Source organism: Kryptolebias marmoratus, linkage group LG14, assembly GCF_001649575.2.
Source record: "Kryptolebias marmoratus isolate JLee-2015 linkage group LG14, ASM164957v2, whole genome shotgun sequence".
Taxonomy (NCBI): Eukaryota; Metazoa; Chordata; class Actinopteri; order Cyprinodontiformes; family Rivulidae; genus Kryptolebias; species Kryptolebias marmoratus.
This window is the reverse complement of record NC_051443.1, coordinates 19801402-19820185: the sequence shown is the minus strand read 5'-3', so window position 1 is coordinate 19820185 and position 18784 is coordinate 19801402. Positions and strand designations below refer to the sequence as shown.

Genomic DNA, 18784 nt, shown 5'->3' with positions numbered 1-18784 from the left:
GGCTATAGTCCTCTGAATAGGTTTAGTTTAGGGAGTCGCATTCTGGCCACACCTTAGGACACTGAGTCAGATTTAAAATGACAAAATTCGAGAGCAGACTTTGGGCTCAAAAAGGCCAACTTTTTTTTCAAACTGATTACAGTGATATGATTTATTAAGATTTTGGTCAGACGTAGAGGTAAAACAGATTGTAAAAGCTGAGCAACATTTTAAATCCCTGTCTAAAAAGTAATAAAGAATAGTTTTTATACTAAAAAAAATGTAATGAGAACAACAAAAAAATAATAACATCAGACAAGATAAGTTTGAATTAAATTGAGTGTGTATAAATAATAAATTGAAGCCATAGTCATTTCTAATATTTATACATATTCACATCTTAATGAAATTTCTTCAGATATGGCCATCAAAGAATAAATAACTGGACATACATCCATATTTTCATTTTTGTACCCGCTAAGTTCTGTTCATAGTCACAGGGGGTGGGAACTGCCTGTTTGCTGGAGCCATTCTTTTGAACAAAGTAGGCATTTCACATAAACCCAACAATGGATCTCTGTTTTTTTTCCACCAAAACAACCAGGAAAAGCAGTGTTTTTTTCCTTTAGTGAGACCAGCCAATACAAACCCATGACAGTGGGTTAATTTAAAGATACAAGTCAAAAAGAGAAAAGGTTGAGACCAACAACTGGAGCTGTCCTGCACAAAACTGAAATGTCTCATTCATTCAAAACCCTGAAGAACGAAATTATCATCTTGTCAAACAAATGCACCACCTGCCAAAGTATTTACATTTTCTTTTTTTACATAAAACACATTAAACAAAATGAAATATTTATTCATTTTGAAAATCAACTTCCAACAGAAAAGGACATATTTGAAGAATGCGAAATCAGATGTGGATTTTCCACCCACTGGTCCAAACAAACTTACATTTATCTTAAAAAATGAGAAACTTAAAAGTTAATTTAATAATAAAAAAAAAAAGTTTCACATTCATTATTTTGGAGTTGTTTTACATTCAGAATTGTCTAGGATTATCTCTGTATTTCCAGTTTGGCTTAAAAAAAATAATTTTATTTTTTAAACAATAGGAGAAGTCACTGTGCATGAATTAGATTTGTTGCATGCATCAGTTTGAACAGATGCATGCAGTAAACTTCAGATTAGGTGGATCATTAAATTTAAAACAATCATTCAGGGTTTGTCAAAGGTTTAACAAGCTGTGCTTTTCAAGTTGTCATGATTCTGCATTGTAACAGGTTAAAGAAATGCTTCCATCACTGTAAAGGACAAAAATGATAAATCTAGAACTGACAATCCAAATGGAGAAAAAAAAAACATCTTTAACTCAGTAATTAAATACATCACTAATAATAACAAGACTTCAAAATCACATTCTATTCCTCAGATGCCTTCATAAAGTTGATAGTCTCATGAACTGATTGACTGCTGTCACCTATAGCTGTGAGCCACTCAGGTATGGAGGTTTTAGGTCAGTGGACAGTTTTCTAGCCAACCTTTCCCTTTTCCCCACATGGCTCTGGCTTTGACTCTTTCAAGATATGAACGTTTTGTGGTAACTTTTACATACAGAGTAATTCCAAGCTGTTTACTGAGGAAATAGTAAGCCTGTTTAGTTAAAATAAATCCCTCTGAGAAAACATCATTAATGAGCAGCTCTTTGAACATTTATTCAGTTTTTTACAGGTCTATTTCATATATTAATTTCACTCCTCTCAAAGATTCCCTCAAGACCTCTAGAAGTTATCGCCTAGCCGTTCAGTCTCTGCGTGACCACTTCTCTGTACATGATGGAGATGTACACGAACAAGAGGAGGATCACAAAGAAATCGTCCAGGAAACCCAGAAGGCCGAAAAGTGCTTCGGGGAGAATGTCGAGGGGCGAGGCCAGGTAGGTGATTGCACCTATCAGGCAGAGAAGGATTCGGATCCTGAACATCCAGAATAGGCCGCCCACAGAGAACATCTCCCTGAAGGCGTGACGCAGCAGGGTGGGCACATCGCGCAGCCTGTCCATTAGCTGAGGGGAAGTGGAGACACAAAAATGGATGAAACGAAATGCACTCATCTAAAATAAAACGCTTAGGATTGGAGTTTTTATTTTGTAAACTGCAAACCCTAATATTTTTATAGTCCAATACTTAAAAGAAAAACATTCTCATACATATTTAAATTGTTACTGATAAACCTTATAACCTAAACCAGCATCAAAATGAAGAATACTCACAGATCTCGGCTGCCCTGAGAACCTACGGTTGTAATCATTGATGTCTCTTAATATAAGCTGAGGTTCTGCTTCACCATCCTGCACCCTCTGAGGAGTGGTGTGTTCATGAAATAGTGGGAAGAGAAGTGTTACCTGCAAATAAAAGGCAAAATATATATGACAGGGCTAAAAGAAAAAGATTGACCACTGCTCTAATTTACAAATAGCATCCACCATTTGAACAAAGAAAAACAAAACATGTCTTGTGGTGCCTTCACATGTAGCTTGTGGTATCTGGCTTCTCATAAAGGTTCTAGAGTTATATTGCTTAAAGCATATAATAGAAAGGAAACTAATCCTCCATACTTCCTATTCTTTTAATAATGCAATTATGCTTTAAGCTTTAAAGTCAGCTGTTCAGCATTGGTCTTCTAAACTGTAATAACTAATCGTTTCATTGTTGTTCTCAGTGTTTTATAAAATAATGCCTTCTTCGGCTCTCTTCTGACATCACCTGGGAACCTGAACACCAACTACCTGTTCTGTATTACTTTGGAGGCTCAGCAGAAAGTTCAGAATGCTGTCAGCTGACTGTCTAATATGATATGAAGTCTCACCGTTTGTCTGCAGATTGGGCAGTGGATAGCACCCAGCCAGGTGCCGTACCTCCAGTAAGCTATGATGCAGGAACCTATCCAGGAATCAGGAGGACAGTACATGAGAGCAGCTGAGATACAAGTGTCAACTGAGAGGATCTGAAATAATTCCTACCACAGAAAAGGTGTCCACAGTTCGTTTCCACAGGTAGAACAGCCTGTTGTAAACACACAGGACAAGACATGTCTGCATAATACTGCTGCCGGGCCGCTGCCTGAGGGTTTTCGTCCTGGAAAAAAACAGAAATTAATTATGGCATAGTAATATATGCTATACGGAAAACAGATTGTTTTGAAACTAAAAACTACAAAGCCAAAAGAGAAAAAAAAAGAATGCAAGTTCTGTTAAAACAATTGTAATTTCTTTATGTGGCTGTTAAATAATCAAATGGCACTTCAAAAGTAAAGACATTTATGACAAATGCACAGAAATAAACATGTTGAAACTTGATTTCTGACAAAATATCACTAGGAGTTCATCAGATGTATTCAAAAGATTAAAAAAGTAATATTTAACACTTTGAAATGACAGAATTATAGCAGAACTGAATGAACAATTCTTGCTTTTTTCCTTCAGTTTGTTTTTTTGTCAAATAAACTTGTCTTGAACAGATTTGAGCTGCTTTCGCTGCCTTACTTGCTCAGTTTGAAGCTGTTGTCGGATGGCTCGAACGTGCTCCTGATTCTCAGGATGAATATTTTGCTCCTCCTGTCTGTAAAAGAGGAAACCACAGGATGATGGCATCATATTTATTGTTGGTGTTTTTAAACAAACTTGGACAGACAACTGAAACTCTCAGAAAAGGGCTTATTTACTGCTACAGCAAAAATCTAGATTCTTATACCATTATTTTAACTATAATCATTTTTATCAATTTATCTCACCATTCCAAAGTCAGAGATACCATTTTCAGAAGCCTGATTTGAGGCTTACCTGCAGAGCAAAGTGAGGAGGCCTGCGAGGAAGGTGAAACTGAGGATCACAACAAATAAGACCTGGTTGCTGACCCCCTCTATGATGGTGTCCTCATCTTGGATCAGGTAGTCCAAGTCCCCACCTTGACTATCCTCCATAATCCACACTCATAGCCTGCAACTCTAAAGGAAAACCCACAGAGAAAAGACAGGTCAGGATCCTTATTGACAAATGTTATGGTTCTAATTGAAAACAAACTTTACCAACTGAATTAATATGGTTATTTTTTTAAGTAAGTGATAAAACTAATTTACAAGTTTCGTATAAATGGCTGCCTTATTTAAAGAAAATCAGCATGAAGACTGTTAAAATGGACTGCAGGCCTTTTCACTATTTTGTCTGATTAGGTGCAATACTTTAGAGTCCAGTTAACGCCACTGACTGGATTTACTGCAGTATTCTTCCATTTGCTAAAATGTATTTTTTCTTTTCTACGAAAACAAACGCGGAACAGCCTCAACTTGGTGAGGGTAGTGTAACACTAACGTTTCACTTTCGGAAACTCCTTGAACAAACAGTTTCCTCTGATGCCACTGGAAAAAAAATAAACAAAAACATGTATATTACTACACGTAGCTACATTTCTGTCCAGCTAACAGGACCACCATTGCACCTCTAGCTGCACAAGAGCCAACATTTACACAAATAGTATGACTGGAAATCACGAAATCGAGCAAACTGAAACAACATCTACAGAAATCCTGAACACCTACCAACGAGGAGTCAACTTTCAGACGGGAATATTCTCTACAAGCTGCGCCTGTCAACTGCGGCCCCTCTGTTTACACATTTTTATCATAACTAACGATAATTCCCGAAGTTCGGTCAAGTGACCACGTCAGTCCTCACTGGTGATATTGCTGCTGTAACGTTTCATGATATTGTGGTTTAATTTTTTTCCTCTTCTTCTTCTGTCCCACAATCTTTTTCGTCCTTCTTCGTGTGCTTCTTTTTGTCGTTTTAGGTGCACTACCGCCACCTAGCGTTCCGGAGAAACGTCTCCCTTTTGAAATAGAGGTTTTCAATTTTTTTTTCCTTTTTCCTACTGCAAAATTATTTTTACTGAAATTCTTATTTTTAATAAAGCCAGTATTATAATTCTATTTAGTTAAAAACTTTGTTTTGCCATGAGTCTGCCGTATTGCTGCTTATGCCGCTTTGAAATGAGGTCCACCTGAACCTGATGGTGGTTACCATGGGATGTGGCTTTAGTAAAATTAAAAATGAAATATTTAAAGTATTGCTGTTAAAAACCCTCAGAAAAGTGACATTTGTAATATTTTCAAACGTTACATTTTTCAACATTTCAAAATATTCCGATTCAGTTTCATATTTTTACAATATGTTGTACATCTTTAACATTTACAGCGTATCAAGAGATGTCTTTCAGCTTCAAAACTGGCTGTTTACAAGCTACAGGTGTATGGTGTTTATTTTTAATGACTTAGAAACTGAGAGGAAAAACAATGAGACATATTAAGAGCTGTGTAATTATTTAGATACCAAAAGAACAGAAAAAGGTTACAATAAAAGCAAATCAAATGCTTGTAGAATATAGCATTTTTCACTTTTTATAAAGCAATTTTCACTGACTCATTTAGTCATGTCGAAATATGTTGTAATGTACATATTTATCTTACATATTGTCCACTCTATGATCACTGAATCTGCAGTGTTTTGATTAATGTGATTATTCACACTCTGATCGGTAGGTGGCAGCAGTGAGATTCGACAAGCTGTAATTACCGCTCTGATCGATAGGTGGCAGCACTGTGACACTCAATGAGATGTAACTTAAAAGACGAGGAAGAAATCCCAAGATATCAGTACGCAGTAGTAAAAGACATGTCTTGGAGTGTAGCAAACTAACTATATGAAATTCACATTGAACGAGTTGTAAATTAGGTAAAATGCCTCGTTATGCCCAAATTGTGATGGGCCCGGCGGGTAGCGGCAAGGTAAGCTATCGGTGATACAACGCTGTACGTGGTAAAATGCTAATGTTGTGCTGCTAACGGCTAACGTGTTGAGCTGAGGCGGCATCATGGTGAAGCTTGTTTTCAACTTAATCTGTATCTCACTTTTGTTTTTTTGCATTTCTTCCTGTTTGTTTTATTTACATTTTAGAGTACCTACTGCTCCACCATGGTCCAGCACGCAGAGTCGCTAAATCGCTCAGTCCAGGTGGTAAATTTGGACCCAGCAGCTGAACATTTTAACTATCCTGTGATGGCAGGTAGATATACTCTTTATTCGTGTTCGCCAGAACAGAAACCAATTCATATATCTTCAGGTTATTAAAATGATATTCCAAGTAATCTATCAGGGTTTTTTTTACTGTGTAATTAATCACAAGTGGAGGTAGTTGATAATATTTGTCATTGTCATTATATTTTTTTACGACTTATAAACCATAGGTGACTTCATACTGTGTCTGTTTTGTCAGACATTCGTGAACTCATTCAGGTTGATGATGTGATGGAAGACGATTCTCTAAGATTTGGCCCTAACGGGGGCCTGGTCTTCTGCATGGAGTACTTTGCCAACAACTTCGACTGGCTGGAGGAAAGCCTGGGACATGTGGAAGATGACTACATATTGTTTGACTGCCCAGGTAAAGGTTCTGATGAAACGTGTGCTGAAAGCCAGTTTCCAGTGCTGGAATCTGATCAGTACTGTTTATTTTATTTGCATTATTGGAATAGATGTGAAAAGGGGGTGGTAATATGTGACTCATGGCTGTTTTGACACTTGGAGTCTCTTTTGTTGTTGTTTTTAACAGGTCAGATTGAACTTTACACACACCTCCCCGTAATGAGGCAGCTGGTGGAGCAGCTCCAGCAGTGGGAGTTTCGGGTTTGCGGAGTCTTTTTAGTAGACTCACAGTTCATGGTGGAGTCTTTTAAGGTAAAAATCCCTTCATTGTTGATTTATGTCTTTTTCCTTCAGCTGTATTTTAAACTGCAGTGTGCTCGTCTTTTACTTGTTTCCAACTGTAGTTTATTTCTGGAGTCATGGCTGCCCTGAGTGCCATGGTGTCGTTGGAAATTCCTCAAGTAAACATCTTGACAAAAATGGACTTGCTTAATCCCAAAGCGAAGAAAGAAATTGAAAAGTAAGTTCTAAATGATTATAGCAAAATAAAAGTATGTTTTCCCACAGAAGTTTAAGTGAAACATGCTGCAGTAATCTCTGAATATTTGTACTCAGACCCACATAAATTGACTTTTAAGAATGATGTTTTGTCTTTAAAAATGTTACAGTAGATCTTAAACTCTGCTACTAAATGCAGTTCTGAATCTCAGTTTTTCTGCTTTCTAAAACATGCTTAATAAAAAAAGTTTTAAAGTTTTACTTTTTGTATTTTTGCAAGGTACCTGGACCCAGACATGTACTCAATGATGGACGATAATTCTGAGAGTTTCAGAAGCACACAGTTCAAGAAGCTTACCAAAGCTATTTGTGGTTTGGTAAGTCCAGTTCTTGATTTGATTTTGAATGACATGATTCAAATTTCTATCTTGACATTTTTTCTGTTTTGTCTGCCCAGATAGATGACTATAGTATGGTAAGATTCCTGCCGTTTGATCGCACAGATGAGGAAGGTATTAACATAGTCCTGCAGCACATCGACTTCTCCATACAGTACGGGGAGGACCTGGAGTTCAAGGAGCCTAAGGTGAAGAAAACCACTCTATAAATGCTAAACTAAATATAGCTGAAATATATCCTCTGCACTTACATTTATGCTTTCATGGGGTTTTTTTTGTCTACAGGAGGTCGAGGAAGAGCCAGCCAACATAAATTATGATGAGATATTTCAAGATACGGTCACCAGCTGAGGATTGTGGAGTAGCTGGAAAACAGCATGTGCATGCAAGGCTTTGGATGAAGTTCGACTGGAGAGCTGCATATCGCTGCATGGCTGCTGATAAATGGACATTTGTGACCTGTGCTGGCAAAATAATTCAAAATGAGGAATTTCTATCATATTGAGTTCTTATTTTCAAATTCTCCATCTCAAGAGCTTCCAAATGACATGTCGTTTGTTGAAATTTGGCGATTTCTCACCTGGCTAGAAACGAGATGGGTTTTGTTTAGAAAAGTGCCCGTTTTATTGGTCTACAATTATGTCATTGGAAATTCCAGTCCTGTATTTAAAAAGGGGAAACGCCTAAGCTTCAAAATGACACCAAACACTATATGACGAGAACGGTGCAATGTCAGCCAGCAGAGTGAACTAGTTAATTTGAAAGGAAATTACAAGGGTTATGAGACAAAGGAAAACTTTGATTCAAAGGTAGATTAGGAAGATTATATGCTGTTTTAATTACTGGAATTGCTAGATGGTGTCTTTATAGATTTATTTTTATGCAGATTTCAATTACGGCAAAAATCCTTTACCTATTTTGCACTGCAGGAATGTGCTCATTCCGAATCATTTTGCTAACACAGGTCACATTTGGGAAAACAAACTGACTGCAATATGTTTTCTGCTTTGATGACTTCCACTTAAGAAGTTTGCGTGTTTGCATTTTATTACTTTTGAACAATGTAGAGTTTTAAAATACTGCTATTAAATTTTTGTATTAATGTTATATTTTTTCTAAATAAAACTTCATAAAATGCATTCTGTCCGTTTCTGTTCGTGTGATTGGGGAGGGAAAAAAAGACGCCATTAGCGCCCCCAAGCGGCTGCTATGTCACATGACACGTAGCCACTTCCTGTTAAGCTGCAGGGTGGGACAGGCGGAAGCAGCGTCGGACGGTGCTTGTATATTTCTCTTGCTGAGCAGTTGGAGTGATATCTTTCATTCAACATGCCGGTGAGTATATGTTACACGATAATTAGCAAGGATAACCATATATGTTGTACGATTTAGAGCAAAATACCCCCAGAAAGGCTCCACTAAGACGTCAGCGATCTTCCGCTTACAACGTTAGCTGCGATGACTAGTAGCATAGTTGGCTAGCCGCGTTAGCATCTGGTAGATGTTTAGCAATATTTGACAAGGTAAAAGTCGCAAATTCGCAGCTTATGCTCCACTTTTCCAGTAATGTTGATATGTAGCATTTTGTCAATGTTTCCTGTTTCCATTACAAAGCTGTGTATCTGGGGTTGCAGCTATCTGACAGAAATGTACTTGATAAAAACAGAATTGACAGTAATTATCTTGTTTGATTTTTTTAAGGCGTATCACTCAAACTTGATGATCCCCGACACAAGGCTAGTGGGGAATATGGCCTTGCTCCCTGTCAAAACTCAGTTTAAAGGACCTGCCAGAGGAGACGGTGAGAGTTTATAATGCTCCTTTTAGATTATCCCAATTCTGGCTACTTTACTTCCTTAATAAACGCAACTATTTTGTCTTAAACATTTTGACCTGGGGAAGTTAGTTTTTTGTGCATAGTTGTGAGTTGTTGTGGCATGTCTCAGTTCCTTACACATAACTGAGCTTTACTTCCTTATATGGCCTGAAGAGTGTATCCTAAACTCTCAACTTCCCTCAGTTTTGCAAAGTACCATTGACTTTTCATAATAAAAGCCCAGATAAGACTAATAATTCAACACACGACTGTATAATTTTGAAACAAGTGTTTGTGAAGGGTTTATAAATTGTAGAACTCTAAAGTGAGACATCACCAGCACTGAAGGAAGATGTGCAAAACGAGAAATAGGAAATTACATCCTCTCTGACAGGCACGTTGTAAAGGCATAACATCTCTTATTCTGGTGACACACAGATCTCCATTTGTCCCACAGCATCACCATAGTCCTTTACAGTCACTCTGTCCACAATATCAATAAGTGAATGGGTCAGAATTTTCTCCATCTTAATGCAGAAATAACACAAGTCATTGTTTGTAAGTCTAGAGACAGATGTTGATAAAAATTTAAAAGCATACCAGAAACCTGGGTGTAGTTATGGACTCATTCTTTAATTTTAAACAGCCACATCAATTTATAACTAAATCAGCCTGCTATCGTCTTAAAAACATTGCAAGAATAAACAGATTCCTGTTAAAACATGACACAGAAAAACTGGAGCGTGGTTTTATTTGATGGTGTTTTTACAGCTGTCAATAAAAATAAATAAATAAAAAAACAATCAGGCAGATGCTGCTGCCAAAATCCTGACCCAAACCAGCAAAACAAAACGTTATTGCGACAGTCCTAAATCACTACCCTGGTTCCCTGTTTGTTAAAGGATTTGTTTTAAAGTCTATAAGGCACCGAACAGCTTCGAGGCCTAAATATATCTGAGTCACCTGTCAGGTATGAACCATTTAGACCCCTCAGGTCATCAGGGACATATTTACTCAGCGGACCAGGACTAAACAAGGAGAGGCAGCATTTAGTTTTTATGCTTCTAAACTCTAGAACCAAGTTCCTGAAATGTGGAGAAACTGATGGCTCTTTTCAATCAGAACTGAAAACATTATCGTTTACTGCAGCTTTCTCATAAAGATAAAAGTTTATTTTTATAAGTTTTTTACTTCTTTAAAATAGGATTTTATTGTTTCTTTTCATGTAATTCCTTTAATTGTAATATAATCTATCAATTTTCTCTTGTTTTAAATGCCCCTTCATGTATTTTCCTGTATCTGTGAAGCACTTTGAATTGCCCTGTGTACAAATGGTGTTGTATAAATAAACTTATTTATTTATTTTTTTATTTTTTATTTATTTTTTTTGCTTTTCCCCATTTTCAGGCATAGATTCTGATATAATCGATGAAGCTATCTACTACTTCAAGGCCAACGTCTTCTTTAAGAACTATGAAATCAAGGTAAGATCTCAAATCGTTTTAAGGAAGTTGAACATTTGTGCAAAACTCTCGACCTTGTCTTGATCTTCAGAAAGCAACAAAGGTGCTTAAAATACAGTTATAAAATCTGTATGTATTAGAATGTAATTGTGTTTAAAAACAGTTGATCCAAGTCTTGTTCATCTAAACAAATACCTTTTTTAATGTGCTTGATTTTGTAGTCTTTCTCCTTCCTCCCTCTTTCTCGTGGTCTTGTCGCAGCCGTGCAGTTTATTTTCCCCCACATGCCCGGGCTTGCTTCTTCCCTTTTCTCTCAGCACAATCCTCTCATAGTTGCTGTGAATTTTCACTGTGTATTCTTTCTTCTTTGCTTTCCAGAATCACATTACTATCAGTGTTTGGAGGTAAAATATACAATACTACTAAAAACTAATGTGAATGTGTTTTTTTTTTTTTTTCAGAATGAGGCCGACAGGACACTGATCTATGTCACACTGTACATTTCTGAATGCCTGAAGAAACTACAGAAGGTACATTTAATACCTTTTTGTTTGACTGTGAAATGTTAACAGCATTTAAACTGTGTGTTAAAGTAGTAATAATGACTCAATTAAAAGCCAAGGAGATAAAAAAAAGGCTGAACAGTAAAATGTCAGTTATTTTACTACGTGCTTTAAGCAGGGAGTGGCTCGTTGAATATATTGTTTATTGTATTGATGTAAATTTGGTGCACGTAAAGCTCCGTATCTGACACCGTTTGTGGGATTATGTTTCGATCCTTGCAGTGCAGCTCCAGAGGCCAGGGAGAGAAGGAGATGTACACACTGGGTATTACAAACTTCCCCATTCCCGGAGAACCCGGCTTTCCCCTTAATGCCATGTACGTCAAGCCCGCAAACAAGCAGGAGGAAGGTGAGATTCAGGATTTTCTTCTTTTCCAGCGTCAGCCCCGTCGTTAAATTAAAGTCAGAATCTGCATCTGCTTAATTACTCTGAATATTTCTACTATAAAACAGTGTAGGCTGAAGGCAAAATCACTGTTAATGTGGCAACCATGGATTAATAACATCCTGGTCTTAGGATTACTCTCACTGTAGCAGCACTGCTAAATCATGAAACATTTGTTTGCAACCTTAGTGGTAACATGCCCTTGTTTTTGTTTTGTTTTTTGTATTTCAGAGACCATGAGGGCGTACCTGCAGCAGCTTCGTCAGGAGACTGGTTTAAGACTTTGTGATCGTGTGTTTGACCCCCAGACTGACAAACCCAGCAAGGCAAGTCTCCATAAAAAACACAACTTTGAGCCAAAAAGGTTGGAGCTATGCAACTTTGTCAGCAAAGTTATTTTCCAGAGTGTTGTTAAAGTTAAATTCAGAAAAAGTTACTTTAAAAAAACATCTAAAAGATTGATTACAAATGCACAAAAGCATCAACACCAAGTTTAACTAAGATAATTTACTTTATATTTAAAGTACATTGTATAAATTCTGAAACCTACATGATTTTTTTATTATGTAAAGTAATATTTACATAATAAATTACTACTTTCTGTTTCAGTGGTGGCTGTGCTTCGTCAAGAAGCAGTTCATGAACAAAAGTCTGTCTGCTCCCGGACAGTGAAACAAAAGCGGCCCAGAGTTTGTTCTGCAGGTGGATGGATTAAAGAGAGTGCTTTTCTGTCAAGATTTTATACTGTTTGAATTTAAATTTATGTCTTCACTTCTCTGGATGTTGATTATATTGAGCTGGTACTTAATTCAATAAAGAAATTATGCAGATTGAAAAGCAATGCTGTATTGTTTTCTCTTTTTTTATTATTTTTTTTAAACCCCATATCATTTTGAATTTCACCAGTGGGTATTTTTCATTGTTTTAATTTATATAACCACAGATGGGAATTTAAATCAAAATTATTTAGCACTGAATATTGGTAAAAATATTTACAAAGGCTAACATCCTTTTGTTCTACGTATGTAAAAAGTTAAGACAGACTGTATAAATTTTATACTGTTCATTCTACTTTTACCCAAAGAAGTCCATAAATCTTTTGGTTTTCTAGACGTATTACAACATGTTTCCCTCCCAGACTCACAGGAAGCTGCTGTTTTTGTAAATAAGTGACAAAAACAGTGAAGTTTACAGGTTTTTTTTCAGTAGGTTTGAATACAATCCTGACCCAAAATGAGTCATTTTTTAAATAAAGGATTAAATAAAGGACATTTAAGATAGAAGTGCCTGCATTTCCATCTTATTGGAGATAGTCACATTGCATAACCTTTGATATAAGTGTATACTTAGCTCAGCATAGCTTACTAAAGACTAAAATAAAACAGATAAACTATAGAAAATGCAGGGTGTATCAAAATACGTCAACATGGGAAAAACACATTTAGCTGTTTTCACCTGTGGGTAAAGTGTTGATTGGCCAGTGTTTTAAATATTCTGATTATGAAGAAAATGATAGTTTTAGTGCCCAGAATGCTGCTTCCATTCAACACGATTCAGTAGCAATAACTACTAAAACTGCAGGAGAAAAGTAAGAGAGAAATAGCTGCACAAAACAGGTAGTGGTAAGAAAATTGTTAAATGTCTTCACTGGAGACGTGTTCAGTTCTGCTCACTGAAGGAAGTCTGACCAGATTCTCAATCCGCTGTAGTAACAAGCTGATGCAGAACCAATTTCAGCTGTTAATTTAGTATAATTGCTGATTTCACATGGAAAGACATCACTTAAATAATTAGGTACTGCGACCCTCTAGGTTCCAATTACTTCCCAATTTTCACTGTGCAGAATTTCCCCTCGACAGGTGCTCCGTGCTCGTTGTGACTGCAGTGAGACTTCATTCAGAAGTCGTTCATTACTTTTCCAAAATCCGTGTTAAACCTTTTTTTTTTTAATATAAAAGCTAAAAATACACTAAAGATCTTCACCACACACAAACTTGTACCTGTGATCTTCCCACAAGGAAACTCAGGTGCAGAAACTGGTAACGTTCACATTTTCCCCACCTTTTGTATTTAGACATTTTCTGAAAGTATTTGATTAATAAACAGTATATTCTATAAATGCCTAACTTCTGTTGTAGCTCACCTAAGAGATCAAATAAGCTTTAAATCTTCCTGTTGGCTGATGTGTTTCATATCAAATTAAATGCAGATCCCAAAAGCTTTCATCCTTTTGCCACTAGATATTTGGTGCTATCGTCCAGTGGATTGTTTTTCTCAATAAATCAAAGATTATGTTCATTATTTCTGTGTGGTTTCATTGTGTTCTCTTTATGTACCTAAAGGACTTGGATAAAAGTCAGATAATGTTACAGGTCATATTTGTGTTGAAACCCAGAGCTCAGTTTGAGTTTATTCTACCGTTTAGATGTCATATTTCGATGATGAACGTTTTCTTTGGGGGCCTTAAAAGACAGTCTTGAGAAAATATAAAGAAGCACTCCACTGCAAATGTAAATGAAGCATGGTATTACAAGTACTCTGGGGTTTAGGATTTGGGTGAGTGCACGTCACAGCTAATAAATGAGAATGGATGGGTATGGAAAAAAAAAGAAAAAAAAATCTCACAATAATGAGTTTTGAGGTCCAATAACGACCACTCTTCACAGATAGGTGTCATCTTTTGTTTTCAAAAGTCCCCAGAAAAAAAACAAAAAACCCTCTTTGGGTTTCTATTAAGCTTTGAAATTGAACAAGATGGTACATGAACAATTGCACTACAGGTATCCTGAATTCATGGTGGGAAAACTTGGCAGATGTGAGAATATAGGACCCCAAATGTGTATCTTTATTAGGCAACAAAAGCAAGTTTTCTTACTGCCAAACAGTTGTGTTGTGATAAAACACTTTAGTACTTCTGGGAAGAGTCTGGCAAGCAACCTAACTGATGGAACTGCTCTGCATATGATACGGAATAATTTCTTTTTCCTCCTTTATTTTGTCCGCTAACTCGTCAGACACCACTCGACATACAAATGCAGTCGTTCAAATACAAACATGGCCGGCTTATTCACTTGAGAGTCGCTATGACTCTTATCAAGCGGGCGTTGTATCATTTGCAAAATAATCAATCATTTTTATCTCTTTTTCAGCCCTAATTCTGAAAAAGTTGCGTAAAATGTAAATAATGTCAGAATGCAATGATTTGCTCTCATAAACTTGTCATTAATTCACAACGAAACACCGTAAATATATTTAATGTGAAATTGTAACATTTTTGTAAGAACAAAACAAAGGTAAATCTAAATTTTAAACATTGCGCTGTTGCATTTTGCTGTTAAATTGAGTAGTTTTCTCTCCTTCCACGCTGTATCGTTCTTGATAGTCCTGCATCCGGATACAGTTCACCTGAAAGGTCTTAAATGACGCTGGGCCGGCCAGAAAAGCACCTGCCTTAAAGTTGTGTCACTGTTGGGGTTTCAGAATGCACCCGGCGTTTTTTCGTACTTATCTTCATGTTCTGAGACCTGACAACCACTTGAGTAGCAGCCGTCTTCGTGATAAATGCTCGAATCTGAAGGTGCAATATTCAGCTCTCTCATCGCTCTTTTATAAGCTTCTCTTATCTCGACTGTTCACAATAACAATCCTTATTTATCTCCTCCTCTACTCGAGGATCTATGAAAGGCTTTTGTTACAGCAGCATTGGTATTCAGGGGCAGACACCTTCGTCTCTCAGCCTGCTCGTCTTGCATAAATGAGTGGTACAGTTTGATGCCCTAAATATGTCCTTATACACTTTAAGAGAATTTCTATTGTGTAACAGTCTTCATATTCTCATTTAGGTATTCTTATAGGGTTTACCGTTTCCTATATGTGTTAAAACATACTTATAGATAGCTGTTATGACGAATCTGAACTCTCAGGCATTTTATTTTCCCTCCGTGACCGTAAACGTTACAGCTTCCAGTTCAGTTGGCCTACATAAACCTGGGTACATTAAGACTTCCCCTGGTTTCAAACTGGAAAATTGGATGTTTCCCCTTGACATTTGGCGCTATTTCATCTAATCTTCTCTTGGCAATCCTGGCACAAATTTCAATTATTCTCATTTGGCAACTTATTGAGAATACATGTTTGGATCGGAGTGTTTCTCGTTTCTCGCACATTTGCTCAGTCAAAACTACTTTCCACTCAATCTTATATCCACAGTTTTAGTCCAAATTAACTGGCCTCAAAAATGCAAACAAATGGCCAAAAGGGACCAAAAACTTGGGCTTTAACTGTTGGCATCAACCCTGTCTGAAAAATATCTCATGAACCCCTGGATGGATTTTAATGAAACTTTCAGAAAGTAATCATTAGACTGACATTTACAACTGAATGACAATTGGATTTAATTCAAGATGGCGGCCGCCTTAGGAAACCCAACAAATCGTTATATGTCGTCGAATTTGAAAGATATTGAGCTCAAATTTAGTGTGTTAGGACCTTAACACTGTCTTCAACACATATTTTGAGCACACCTTGCACAACAAACCCTTGGCACTAACTGTTACAGTCAACCCCGTTTGTCTGTTAGCAAAATATCTCATAAAGCACAGAATGGATTTCAATGAGACGCTCAGAAAATAATCTTTGGCTTTACGTCTATTTGTGTCTTTTACGTCTTTTGGAGTCTTTCCAATCCAAGATGGCTACCACAGCTAATCAGCTTTATCTTACACAAAAATGACTATACCTAAGTTCATTTTACAGATATTGAATAAAAAAAAACATTGATGTGGTAGTAGCTGAGAGTCATCCTCAATGCAACAGATCACATGAGATCTCGCAATATCCCATGAAATTGCACATAATTTTATTTTCAAGTTTGACCAAAACCTTTCTCACCACAGGCTGGTTTTAGTTTAAAACTCTTAAAACTCTGGCATGAAAGGTGATGGCCAATAAGCATTTCTTGAAGAAATGCTAGGCTTTTAATTTACTGGTCTCTCAAAAAACAATTGTTTTATCCTAGTCAGTCTCAGGAGTTCGTGGAAAGTCTGAGTTTTTTTTTTTTTTGCTCACTCACATGCTCTGCTGTCATTTCATAAATCTAACATCCCTATAGAGCACAGAAGTTTGAATAAGATAAGAAAGAAAAAAAAAACATGTTTGTATAATTCCCACTGCTTCATCTTGACACATATTGTTTGTTCAGGTGGAACAAGAAGTCAGGCTTGTAGCGGTGATTGACTGCTTCGTCCACGCTTCAGAAGCACGAGCTCATTCTGCAGCTGCTTGTTCCGGCTCACGGCCTGCATGCAGTCATCTTCATGGCACTTTACAACGTGGTCATTAAAGTCAGACTCTCAGAGATCAGCAAAACAATTCCTTCTTGGAGCACGCCTTGTTTGATTCAGCTCTCTTTAAATGTTTGTTTTGACATGTTCATCAACTTGTTCAGCTTTCCTTCTCGAGGAGTTAGGGCATTAAAGTGATAGTTCAGATCTTTTCAGGTGGGGTTCGGTAGACAGGTTTGAACAAATATCTCACCTGTTGCAGAAGACATAAAATTTAATTCTGACCAGATTGACAAGCTAATGGCTAGTCTGAGCAGGCTTGGTGCTAACCTAAAACAGCTCTAATCATAAAAATATTATAGCAGTTTGTAAAATTATTATTTTGTCAATCTTTACACTGCTGTCCAGTTTGGATTGCATAGTTATTCTGGCAGAAATATTATAACGATTCTGCAGGAAGTTCCTCAAGCTGCAACAGAAACAGAACTTCTATCTGCTGCTGATCATTTTTGTACTGGGAAATAACTATATATTTCTATGCAAAAAATGGTGGGATGTAAAATTAACAGTGATGTAAAGGTACCATTTCAATGGACTGCAACAGCTGGAGACGAGTTGGTGGCTCAAGCTTAATTCAATAATGCAAGATAATACACAAACTTTCCATTGCAGTTTTACTGATTTTAGAGTGTTTCTGATCAAGTGACCAGCGAGCCGTGTGACAGGACTGAAAGTCTCTGTTACTCAAGCGAGGAAATTAAGAACCCCACAAATGTCATCAGACGTTCTGTAGACTCCCTCATGAATGCTGATCACAGCTAGTCAGAAGCAGTCGCAGCCCAGTGAGATACTACCTTAAAGGTTTACTCCCCAACTTGGTCACCAGCCTAGTTTACAGAATCAGGTCTTTTTATGCAACTGGAAACCACAGAAGCAAGTGAGTGTGGTGTCACTTCCATCTCATCATGTACATATAGAAGAGAGGGTGTATTTTTATTTGAACATACTGGTTAGGGTTAGAAAATAACTAGGTTTCAACAGGCATGTCTTGGGCAAAACTGACTTCTGTAACAAAGATAACGGAATAAAAAAAACAACAAAAAAAAACAATCTTTAGACTTTAGCTTCAGAACCGACACTCTGACATAACATGATTTGACACAAACTGCATTTTGCTTTAGGGCTGCACTCTTACGGTTCAACCTATACAACTCTAAGTGGCCTTGATCAATGCGGGAGGCAGCACTCAGGTCACTTCAAAAGTGGAGGAACAACAACAACAAAAAAAAAAAATTGATTTGTGTAGAAAAGTAAACATCAGAGCATAGAAGTGCTGCACCTCTCACTAAAGCCAAGTTCAGGCAGTACAGCCTGGTATTTCAAACACGATCAGCCAACAAGATATTTGGACCAGAATTAGGCATTTTCCTTTTAAACTGATTGTTTTATGCCATAATATTTTAAGTTATTGCAGCATTTGGGACACATCAGACTGGCTTAATAGAAGGTTATTTTTTTACACTGGGCACTTTGCTGGTTTTGCAAAAAATTTAAAACCATTCCTTATTTCGTGATACGTTGCTTCTCAGAAGCCAGACTTTCTTGCAGCCTCTAAAATGTTCTTTTATACCCAGTTCTCTTACAGACCTTTTGCCAAATAAACTAATTTGTGGCAAAATGCTCCTCCAGCTATTTCTTATTCATCCCCTTTGCTTTTACAGCCATTTGTTGCCTCTCTCCCAACATTTTTGAGATGTGTTGTTGCCATAAAATTCATGATTGCTTTATTTTTTTTTCAAAAAACATTGTACGATTTCTTAGTTTAAACATTTCCTATGTTTACTATGTTCCATAGTGAATAAAATATGGATTTATAAGCTTTGCAATCAACTGCATTCTGTTTTTATTCACATTTTACCCAT

General features: G+C 36.9%; 3 protein-coding genes across 3 annotated transcripts; 2 read left to right on the top strand and 1 right to left on the bottom strand.

Annotated features, from left to right (window-relative positions):
* Positions 1 to 589: 589 nt before the first annotated feature.
* Positions 590 to 4820, bottom strand: rnf170 (ring finger protein 170). The gene is made up of 7 exons (XM_017410519.3): positions 4576 to 4820; positions 3821 to 3984; positions 3524 to 3599; positions 3002 to 3116; positions 2848 to 2921; positions 2252 to 2383; positions 590 to 2044 (listed from the first exon to the last, which is right to left on the bottom strand). The coding sequence occupies exons 2-7, from the start codon at positions 3958 to 3960 to the stop codon at positions 1775 to 1777; spliced, it is 807 nt and encodes a 268-aa protein (XP_017266008.1). The 5' UTR covers positions 3961 to 3984; positions 4576 to 4820; the 3' UTR covers positions 590 to 1774.
* Positions 4821 to 5646: 826 nt separating this feature from the next.
* Positions 5647 to 8490, top strand: gpn3 (GPN-loop GTPase 3). The gene is made up of 8 exons (XM_017410517.3): positions 5647 to 5820; positions 5990 to 6098; positions 6309 to 6476; positions 6645 to 6769; positions 6862 to 6977; positions 7236 to 7332; positions 7413 to 7541; positions 7639 to 8490. Exons 1-8 carry the CDS (start codon positions 5773 to 5775, stop codon positions 7702 to 7704), a joined length of 858 nt encoding a protein of 285 aa, XP_017266006.1. The 5' UTR covers positions 5647 to 5772; the 3' UTR covers positions 7705 to 8490.
* A 70-nt stretch (positions 8491 to 8560) lies between these two features.
* On the top strand, positions 8561 to 12421 carry arpc3 (actin related protein 2/3 complex, subunit 3). Its single transcript, XM_017410518.3, has 7 exons — positions 8561 to 8688; positions 9055 to 9154; positions 10577 to 10653; positions 11094 to 11162; positions 11418 to 11544; positions 11812 to 11906; positions 12190 to 12421. The coding sequence occupies exons 1-7, from the start codon at positions 8683 to 8685 to the stop codon at positions 12250 to 12252; spliced, it is 537 nt and encodes a 178-aa protein (XP_017266007.1). The 5' UTR covers positions 8561 to 8682; the 3' UTR covers positions 12253 to 12421.
* The last annotated feature ends 6363 nt before the right edge of the window (positions 12422 to 18784 follow it).

Excerpts from the sequence above, each read along its gene's own strand:
- rnf170 (XM_017410519.3), bottom strand. The coding sequence starts at position 3,960 with ATGGAGGATAGTCAAGGTGGGGACTTGGACTACCTGATCCAAGATGAG. Across the intron at positions 2,384-2,847 it reads GCCCAATCTGCAGACAAACG|GTAACACTTCTCTTCCCACT; the intron begins GTGAGACTTCAT and ends TTTTATTTGCAG. Across the intron at positions 2,045-2,251 it reads TCTCAGGGCAGCCGAGATCT|CTAATGGACAGGCTGCGCGA; the intron begins GTGAGTATTCTT and ends ACTTCCCCTCAG.
- gpn3 (XM_017410517.3), top strand. The coding sequence starts at position 5,773 with ATGCCTCGTTATGCCCAAATTGTGATGGGCCCGGCGGGTAGCGGCAAG. Across the intron at positions 6,099-6,308 it reads TAACTATCCTGTGATGGCAG|ACATTCGTGAACTCATTCAG; the intron begins GTAGATATACTC and ends CTGTTTTGTCAG. Across the intron at positions 6,770-6,861 it reads TCATGGTGGAGTCTTTTAAG|TTTATTTCTGGAGTCATGGC; the intron begins GTAAAAATCCCT and ends TTCCAACTGTAG.
- arpc3 (XM_017410518.3), top strand. Across the intron at positions 11,163-11,417 it reads GCCTGAAGAAACTACAGAAG|TGCAGCTCCAGAGGCCAGGG; the intron begins GTACATTTAATA and ends CGATCCTTGCAG. Across the intron at positions 11,907-12,189 it reads AGACTGACAAACCCAGCAAG|TGGTGGCTGTGCTTCGTCAA; the intron begins GCAAGTCTCCAT and ends TTTCTGTTTCAG.